Here is a 10028-nt window from a genome sequence, read left to right as displayed (position 1 = left end):
TCGAGTTATGATGAAATTGGTGTTTCATTTGTATATGAGCCAGGTTTCAAAGAGGAGAGGGGTCTCTAACCATCTTAAGAACCTTCCCCGGCCCCAAAAACCTCTGCATTCAAATTTTCATGCCGCTCGATTCAGTAGAAGAAGAAGAAGATTACCTTCTCCCCCTTGACTTTGCGGAGACCATAATTTTTAATAAATATGTGTAACGGCCTTATTAGTTTTCAGTTTGCGAAAAAATGCATTTTCCAAAGTCGTTTTTTAATATAAATTGATTGCATTACTAGCAAGGGCATTGGCATTGATAACAATTGATCGTCTCATGCCTGCACAAACATGCCTCTATCTGAATCACTTTTTATACACCATGCACTACATTACGCATTTTTGTTACATTTGTTTCGACCGCGGTCACTGGTCCGGCTCCATTGTTCTACTTTTGTGCGAAACACCGCACAAGAAGGAGAATCCAAAAGCCAACCGCACTGAACGGCGACGGCCGAAACGAGACTCTTGCGGACAAGAAAAGAGGGTGCTGCCAAAATGATCCGATACCCTATTTTAACATTCATAACCCAAAGTTTCAATATAATTGACAAATTGATAGAGAATTTCCGAATTGATTGATATATAAATCTCAAAAATCCATCGGTAGATAAAGGCGCTATTAAAGTTCAAAATCTTACATGATTTCGTGACGGTCTCGATTTTTTTTTTTTTTACAAGTGAGAATGCATTTACACACTAACCCAGTACACGTGCATTGTAGTTGCCAAACTACCACACGGAAGTGTACTGGAGTGTCGGACTCGACCATACCGGTAATACCGACTAAACTCCCTTGGGCTCCACCATCGTTTCCCCCAGGAACTACCTCGCAGTACTACTTCTGGGGGGATGGCAGTACTAAGCGTACTCGCTCATTATCGCTCACACAGGCACTCGTCCCATGCGAGACTGACTTGGGTGCTCGCACACCATTCACTCCATTTGAGTCTTACTTGGATGCTATCCCGGGCGCTCCGCTGCCATGCCTCGAGGTGTCAATAGCGGTAACTGCCTGGGCCTACAGATATTACGCTACGACACTCCTGCCTCAGCACGAGCAGATCAATCACACCACTGCCGAAGCAGACCACACGCTACCCTGTCGAAGCAGGGACACTCCCCATGCACCACATGTGCACAACTGTAGGTGTGTGGGTACAACCCACTGCTACCCTGCCGCCGAAGCAGCTTCTCCAAAGACCATTCGTTCCATGTGACCCTTTTTCGGGTACTCACTCTAACACTCCACTGCCATGCCTCGAGGTGTCGATAGGTCCCTCGACTCCTACCTCAGCATGTGCAGTCCATACTCAGCCTTCTGCTGCGCTTCGAGGTGACAATAGCGGCGACACGCTATGACACTCCTGCCTCACCATAACCAGATCACTCACTCCCTGCCGAAGCAGCTCACGCGCTACCCTACCGAAGTAGGGACACTCCCCAACTCACTCTAACACTCCACTGCCATGCCTCGAGGTGTCGATAGCGGTATGTAGGGACAAATCAACGATACTACGCTACGACACTCCTACCTTAGCATGTGCAGTCAGACTTCTGCTGCGCTTCGAGGTGACAATAGCGGTAACGCGCTATGACACTCCTGCCTCAGCACAAACAGATCACTCACTCCCTGCCGAAGCAGCTCACGCGCTACCCTACCGAAGTAGGGACACTCCCCATGCCAATTGGCACTCCCTGGGCTTGTGCTTTTGAAGCGGCACACAGTCGCTTTGATAGAGTCTGATTACGGGCACTTGTGGTTTTTTGGAAGGGATTTTAGCAGAGCCCACTGCTAAATCCCACCACGCCCTAGGCAGTTCTCCCTGACTCGCAGACAGCTGGGGAGGGGTCGTCAAGCCCTTGGACAACGGTCTCGAATTTGGAAATTTTCATTTGTCACCCTGTATCCGAGTCTTCCCCTTAGACGTAGTTTACGTCAAAATTCTCCACGCCGATTCACGCCGCCGCCGCCGGCTAAATACCTATCGGCGTGACGCCGAAAACGCCGCCGCCACCGACCAAAATTCTAACAAACGCCGCCGCCGCTAAATAGCGGACCGGCGCACACCTCTACTCAGGATGGTGTAGTGGCCCTCTTGTTCATCGTTGGAACAGACGAATCCGTTCCGGTTTGAGACGGTGTTTCCCCACGATTGGTGCTTTGCGTTCAGGTCTCCGGCGATGATGAACTGCCCCTGCCGTCGAGTAGGCTTGACTATATCTTCTTGTAGCTCGGCCGTCATACCATCATTATTCCGGACATTTTTGAGGATGGTATGGTGTCTTCTAGGATTGCAATGTCCTCCAATGAAAACCAGTCGTTTGGCTTCAGCGGCGATGGACCAATGAGTCATTTTAATTCCACGGTTGGAGACTCAAAGTCCATCTAACTGGGAGCAACTATTCGACTTTTTGATTCAGTTGTCCTTCGAAGTCCAAGTAAAGAGAATACAATATAATGCTCCAAGAGAGCTACATGAACTCCATGTAATAAAGGTTTCAAGGTTTACAAGTATACTGCAACAACATTTATTTATTTATTATGTTCATGAACATCTTCAACAAAATCATCATTATCTCTTCAAGATCGATTAAAATATCTGCTAGAGCTATTTTTTATCACTACTCGGATCTGTTGTACTGCAGGAACTTTCAGTCACTAAAAAAACTTTGAACATCTTCTGGATATTCCAGATTTGATTAATTTTGAAGTTACGTAGATTGAGTGAGCTTACCAATGGTTTCGACTAGTTCATAGCACTAATGAATATGTCACGTAAATTTTCCTTTCGTAATGCTTTCCTGGCATGATGAGACCGATTTTTTTGGATGCTTGTGTTGGCACTCTGCTGCTCCTTCTGTCAACATTCCAAGTGATGTTGGAATGAACTATTATATCCCCGGCATGGGCAAGGACCTTTTGCACCGCAGCAGGAATTTTATATATGATTACCATTCATACAGCTGCCAATATAACCGGTAGATTGCTTTGCAATTATTGTCTAACTTTTTAGAGTTTATTAGCTCTTGGAAGTTTATCGCAACCAGAATGTTCCAGAACCGGTGTATTAATACACTAGAAAGGTTAAGTGGGTAGCTATTCTGCTTGCTACGAAAATCGTCTATACATCTATATCTATACAATTTAAATCATTGATGATAATACTCTTTTTGTTCGTTTTAAGTTAAAACACAACACAAAAAACGAACGAATTACTCTTTCCCTGAATAAGACACTAAACCCGAAGCGTTGGACGAATAATAAGACTCATTTCAATTAGATGAGACTGCGTACCGGTTTTACTTATATTTATGATTGAACGTTACAGTCGACCCCACTACAGTTAAGTAATTGTATTAGAAAAGTATACAAAACTAGTTCAACTTAATTCTGTAATTAACGAACGGATAAAATCAATGAAATAAATATTCAACATTTCTTTATAAAACATTTCATCAATCAATTTTTGCAGCGTGTTATATTTCATGCGCAGCGAATTTTACAAACAGATGTTAGATCCAATTCGAATTCAGACGTATTCAGGAGTTCCCTCGCTCTGAAGCCCCACTTCAATCCGCTGAGCAGCAATAAACCCTTATCTACTCTGATTTATTGAGCTGGAAGACGCTTGGTGAGGCTCTCAACACGCTATCATTACTGAGATAAAAGTACCGGCTCGTAGCTGTATCGCCCCCCAATCATTTGTTAGATTTCTATCAATGAGTATGTGGCGATGGTCAGCAATCTGTATTTCCGAAAAATCGTTTTATGGAGGTATCCATCAGCACTAATCCATCTCAACGGTAGCCAATGTATAAAACTGTCTCATCCCACGATAGACGTTTACGGTTAGTACAACAACGGTTTGCAATGAAGTCTGTGGCAGTAGTTTGCGTCTCGGTCGTGCTCTTCCTGAGCATTGGATCCTCCCTGGGTCAGATCATTTCCACCGGTCAATGCCGAGAGCCCGTCGTTGTGCAGAATTTCAACCTGGCATCCTACTCGGGAGCGTGGTACGAGGTCGCGCGTTACGAACAAATGTTCCAACGCGACGGCGAGTGTGTCACGTCCCAATATACGCTAAACAGCGACGGATCATCGCTCTCAATACAGCATCGCATGTTGGTGCCACCCAGTTCACAGCTCATTCAGATCAGTTCACAGGCGGTGCTCTCGTTCCCCGACCAGAATCCACTGCAAGGCAAACTGAACATCAGCTATGGGGGACAGCGTAAGTTGGTTTGGTTGGAGGGGTTCAGAATTCAATGCATTTTATGAGTGTTTTTCAACAGCTGCAACCAGCTCGAACTACTGGGTTCTGGACACGGACTACACATCTTTCTCGTTTATCTGGAGTTGCTTTCAAGTCAGCGATACCATTAAAGGAGGTATTAGGGTATTCGTCCAGTAGAAAAACGTCCATTGACAAAGTTCTCGTTTTATTCAGAGTACCATTGGCTTCTATCAAGAACTGTTGAGCTATCTGCGAGTGCACAACAACGCGTCGACGAGCTTTCGGATGCCTATTTGAATAGAAATTATATCAGGCCGACGCAACATGACTTGGAATAGTAAGTATTTTGAGCGAGAGAGAGGTTGACTTGGTGAAGTTGACTAATTGTTTGATTTCCAGCTGTGTCACAGTCAAAGACGCGGATGAGGAGATCCCCGCAGAGAATCCGGTGGTGGCACAAGAAGTAGCAGAGAGTGCTAAATTGTATGCAAGAGTCGCTGGTCTGAGAAACAGAAGACTTAAACCGTGAGTGGTGCAGATTAAAGAATTAGGAACTATTTTCTTCAATAATTAATAAACATTATATTTTTGACAAAAATGCTAAAAAAGTTTTCTCATTATCCTGCCCATCTGCTCTCTTTATTGGCATAGACCACAACTTTCGAGCCCATAGTCCAATTTTCAATAAGAAACAATGGGACATCTGTATCGAACGACCGGGTCGACCCTGGCACCCAATGGACGAAGATTCGCCAAGCATGAAGAACCTGTCCAGATCCCCTGATAGTCGGGGCCCTATCAGTGCGGACGTCTTTCTCATACCGGAACTAAAGAACATCCCCGGCGCCGGTTGATAGACGGAGGAGGGACACTTTATCCCCCTGCAAGCAATCTAGCAAGCGCAAGGTTTAAAGACGTTGTTTCTCCGGATGTCTCCGGGGAAAACAGGTGTCATCGGGACGCATTGTTCTTCCCCGACGGATAACGAAAGACGCAAACCACCGAGTAGCAGCAAGCTGATCAACCAAAACCATCGATAACTTAGTACGGATGCTATGAGTATGTGCTGCTAAGGGCACCCTGGGGCCTCTATCCCTGGAAATAAATCCCTTTGGCCGCTTCCCGGGCATCCCGGGGACTCCAACCCGGGTTATATGTCCCAACAGATCTAGCGTCCTAGGCACCTCGGGCACTCCAACCCAGCATGTCACCAAATTCAATCCAGCTCCTTACGTCAGCCCTGTCTACGTGTCATATTATCATATATACATATTATCCAGGCTCGATTACTCAAGACACTCCTGTCTACAATAGTACCCTTCCGGATATCTCCGAGGATATCCACTCCGACTCCCAAAGTGCTCTCTTCCCTTCTGATCAGCGCAACACAGTTGATACAACATCATCATCGCCCCTACCTGTGTCAGGTACGGATCTAGGAAACACTTCTGCTTCTTTTCTGACACCTACGCTTCCACTAGAGGTCAAACTTTGTCTTCAGTGGAATATTAACAGCTTTTGGAACAACCTGCTCAACTTGGAACTGTTGACAAACGATAGGTTGCCCTGGATTATAGCCCTCCAGCATCTCACCAGCCTCCATGGATCACTCACTTGGAGGCAAATACAAATAGATTTGCAAAGTAGGTACAAATATCCAGCATTCCGTGGTGATGAGGATCCTCCGGAAGATCCCCTTTGACGTCCTTCAATTTCATGAAGACCTCCCAGTCGTTGTTGGAGTCCGTCTCAGAGGTAGAATTGTAAATATCTACCTCCCCTGTGGAACGCTTCCCGCCATCGAACAAAAGGTGAGTGACATAATCAGTGAGACCCAGTCTCCCCTTCTTCTTTTAGGAGATATGAACGCCCACCACCCAACCTGGGAAGGTACAAGGTCGGACCCCCGTGGTGTTGCCTTACTCGAAGCTTTTGAGAAGGCCCTTCAGCCACCAACCATCGACGTGACCAGCATCAGCCTACCTCTGCTTTCCATGTTAAATTGGGAGGCTACTTCCGACCTCTAGGGACACAAATTTTTTTTCAATTCAGGTCACTGCCAGCGCCTCTCCTCCTACCACTTCTAAGAGACCGCGATGACGTTATGATGCCGCTGACTGTGAGTCCTTTGATAGCAGCCTTCGACACGCGTTGGAGTACACTACCCCACTTACGATGCCCGACTTATCCTAGATCGTTCTCGACGCCGCTAGTCTATCCATCCCTCAGACAAGTTCTTGGTCAGGACGCAAAGCCCTTTGTTGGTGGTTGGACGAAACGCGTCGAGCCTTTAAAGCCAGAAGGCAAGCCCTCCGCACGCTCAGGAGGCTTCAACTGGGCACCCAAGAAAGCGTTGGAAAACTACAAACAAAAACACTATGAGTGCCGAACGATCATCCATAACGCCAAAAAGAAGCAGTGGATGACTTCCTTGACTCCATCAATTCGGTCCAATCAACCGCCTATGGGGGAAAGTCAATGCGCTTACTGGCAAGCGTAGATCTTTCCCCATCCACATTGATTCGCGAGACCGTACTATTTCCTATCCGCCGGATGTGCCCAATGGACTCGGGGAGTACTTTGCATCACTCGCATCAGTAAGCGGCTACCCAGCCGATTTTTAAAGACTCATATCCACCAGGGCTCTGACGCTGTAGAACTTTCGAGTCCCGCCGGACTTGCTAAGTTCGCCAATAAAACCAGCCCTTTTCGTTCTCCGAGCTTTCCTTTGCTTTTACCAGAAGCAAAGGGGAGTCTTGCAGTCCGGATGGAATAGGGTATCCGATGCTGGAAAACCTTCCCCTTACCGTCAAAATAGTATTCCTCGATCTGGTAAATCAAACCTGGACCAATCAAATTTTCCCGGACGAGTGGCGCCTCGTTATTTAGATACCTGAAAACAGTATCTCCTCATGCTACGTCGCAGATTACCGACCTATCTCGCTGACTTCCTGTGTATCAAAGGTCGCCGAGAGGTTGGTCAACCGTAGGCTGCGTGAAAAGCTTGAGTCTGACGGAAGACTTGGTTTTCACCAACACGCCTTTCGCCCGGGGTATGGGGCAAGTTCGTACTTTGCCGGATTAGGAGACACCTAGTAAACACGTCGATCTAGTTTTCCTGGATATTTCATAGCGTTTAAGCGCACTTGGACCCCACTAGTGCTAAGCAGCCGGTGAACTTGGGTTTCACTGGTAACATCTTAGCTTTTGTGCACAACTTTCTCACCCGCTGGTACTTCCGGGTCTTTATCGGCGATTCCGCCTCCAGAAGGAGACTGGGGTCCCGCAGGGGTCTGTTCTGGCAGTAACTCTATTTCTGGTTGCCGTGAATGCATTCTTCAATCCAAGGATGTTATCGATCATTTAATAATTCGTGTTCGATCATTTAATAGTTTGTCAATAATTCATTCCAAAAGCTTAATTTTAAAATGTGTTGTTATGGTGAACTCATAGTGCAAAGGTTTTTCTACAATTCTGCCTAATGATTCGTTGTTTGAATTCCACTACTAATGGAGTTGTAGCTATAGTTACAGTAACTTAAACTAAATGATAACAAAATTCCAACCATATAGTTTAAGTTACTGCAACTAGCGTTATAACTCCGATATAAGTTGAAGTCTTACAACGAATCATTAGGAAGAGTTGTAGAAAAATCTTTGCACTAGAAGTCCACCATACAACACATTTTGAAATTCAGCTTCTGGAATGAGTTATTGAAAAACTGCTAAATGATCGAACGCGAATTACTGAATGATCGATAAGACCCTTGCTTCAATGGCCTCCCCAAGAACATCCACATCTTCGTCTACGCGGACGACATCATGCTGGTGGTAGTTAATGCAGCTCATCGGTGGGCCTCATCGGCTGGCTTCACCATGTCGGCCGGAAAAGCGTCCACGGGCATGTGTTGAATGGACGGCATTAATAGGCTGCTGATCCCAAACCGGAAACAGAACCTCGGGGTCTTCTGTCCCTCATTTTCAAGCGGTCAAAGTCGTCTGCAAATCAAGGATCAACCATGTTAAAACTTCTTCAAGACCGCATAGGACGAACAACAGAGCCACTTGGTATCGTATCGGCCAAGCGCTGATTGACAGCAAACTGCTGTACGGACTGGAATTGACTTGTGTAACACGTTGCGAGCTTGTCAACATACTCTCCCCAGTCTTCAACCAATTCCTCCGCACAGCTTCCAGACTTCCTTCCACACCCGCTGAGACTGCCTGCGTCAAAGCAGGTGTCCTACCATTTCGTTATCGTGTGCAAATGAATATTTTTCTAAAAGCTGCCGCATACGCTTCCGCCACATCCGGAAACCATAGGAACATCTCCTTGTTCAAGGGGATCGGATCATGCACACGATGGCTGGTGTCATTCTCCCCCGGTGGCTAGGGTCCTGGCATGGAGCTAGGACTGGCATGGAGCGAGGAGCTGGCACTCCTCCACCGCTTACATAAACACCTCCATTGTAAGGCGCTTCCTACACAATGCAGCTACGGAATACTGTCATGGAGGACTGTACCACCAGAGTCCCATGGCTGCGTTTCCTCCACAACTTCGCTAACATCGTATTCGCATCTTGATATCAACCGATATCAGTCCTGCGTAGGAGGAATACAAAAGCTGTCGCTCTCAGAGTAATCCACGCTTTCTCCAAATAGTTTTTTTGTTTTTAACTGCGAAAAGTTTTCACTTCTTCGGTCAGTTTTATGGATCGATGTTATGCGTTAAGGTTGGGTTTCCTATCTGGTTGCAGCGATTGAACTCCGGAGAACAGCGCGACTCAATAATTGGATTCTTGGACATTCGTACAGCCACAGTTGGCCACCTGGCCGAAGATGATCGATGGAGACTCCTGCCGTGGAAGACCGTGCTTGATGACCTTCTTTGTCGACCAGCTTAATTTTATGATGAAACCAATTTTTTAACGTTTTTTTAAGTGCATAGTTATGATTTTCAAAGCAAGACCATGCTGAGGGTGGCTGGGTTCGATTCCCGGTGCCGGTCTAGGCAATTTTCGGATTGGAAATTGTCTCGACTTCCCTGGGCATAAAAGTATCATCGTGCTAGCCATTGGCGTAACTACCTCCGATGCCTAGGGGGGGCTATAGCCCCTTTATATTTTTTCTCGAAATTGACCCTCTTTTTGAAAATTCTCGAACATTTTAACATCTCATCATCAAGTTATCAGCGGTAATGTGACAAATGCAGTCCAACCACCTAAGGCAATTGCGGATCCATCACACTCATTCATATTATTTTCTTTTCTCAAGCACGTGCACGTGTGCACGTGTGAGCAACAACTCACAGTCTATGTTTAATTGCGCTCGACAAGCGTCAGGCAGTGGATATATTTGCATACTTCATAAATATTCTATCTATCTCAAATGAAAAAAAATAGTGCAACTTTCCATGGATTCCGCCGAGAATCTTCCAAGAATTCTGATGAGAATCCTTTAGTGATCCTGACTGGAATGTTCCAGGGACTCTGACGGAAATCTCTAGATATTTCGACGAGAATACCGATGGGAGCCTCCAGGGATCATGAAGGGAATCCACTAGAGATTTCGGAGGGAATGTTTCAGGAATTCCAACGGAAAAATTTCAGGGATTCCGACGAGAATGTAGCAGGGATCCTTCACCCTCCAGGAATTTCGACGGGAATATTTCAGGAATTTGAAGGGGAATATTCCAGGGATTTCGTCGAAAACCCTCCAGGAATTCCAATATGATGGTTCCAGGTATTTC

At 46.1% G+C, this 10028-nt stretch overlaps 1 protein-coding gene across 1 annotated transcript; it reads left to right on the top strand.

Moving 5' to 3' along the window:
* The first annotated feature begins 3790 nt into the window (after positions 1–3790).
* On the top strand, positions 3791–4809 carry LOC134221910 (lazarillo protein-like). Its single transcript, XM_062701076.1, has 5 exons — positions 3791–3820; positions 3886–4277; positions 4339–4434; positions 4494–4617; positions 4680–4809. Exons 2-5 carry the CDS (start codon positions 3917–3919, stop codon positions 4807–4809), a joined length of 711 nt encoding a protein of 236 aa, XP_062557060.1. The 5' UTR covers positions 3791–3820; positions 3886–3916.
* The last annotated feature ends 5219 nt before the right edge of the window (positions 4810–10028 follow it).

The sequence above is a fragment of the Armigeres subalbatus genome, chromosome 3 (genome assembly GCF_024139115.2).
Source record: "Armigeres subalbatus isolate Guangzhou_Male chromosome 3, GZ_Asu_2, whole genome shotgun sequence".
In the NCBI taxonomy this organism is placed as follows: Eukaryota; Metazoa; Arthropoda; class Insecta; order Diptera; family Culicidae; genus Armigeres; species Armigeres subalbatus.
The sequence above is the reverse complement of the archived record's forward strand: the minus strand, read 5'-3'. Positions and strand labels throughout refer to the sequence as shown.

Coding starts and splice junctions, on each gene's coding strand:
- LOC134221910 (XM_062701076.1), top strand. CDS start 3,917: ATGAAGTCTGTGGCAGTAGTTTGCGTCTCGGTCGTGCTCTTCCTGAGC. Junction 4,278..4,338: donor CATCAGCTATGGGGGACAGC/GTAAGTTGGTTT, acceptor GTTTTTCAACAG/CTGCAACCAGCTCGAACTAC. Junction 4,618..4,679: donor ACGCAACATGACTTGGAATA/GTAAGTATTTTG, acceptor TTTGATTTCCAG/CTGTGTCACAGTCAAAGACG.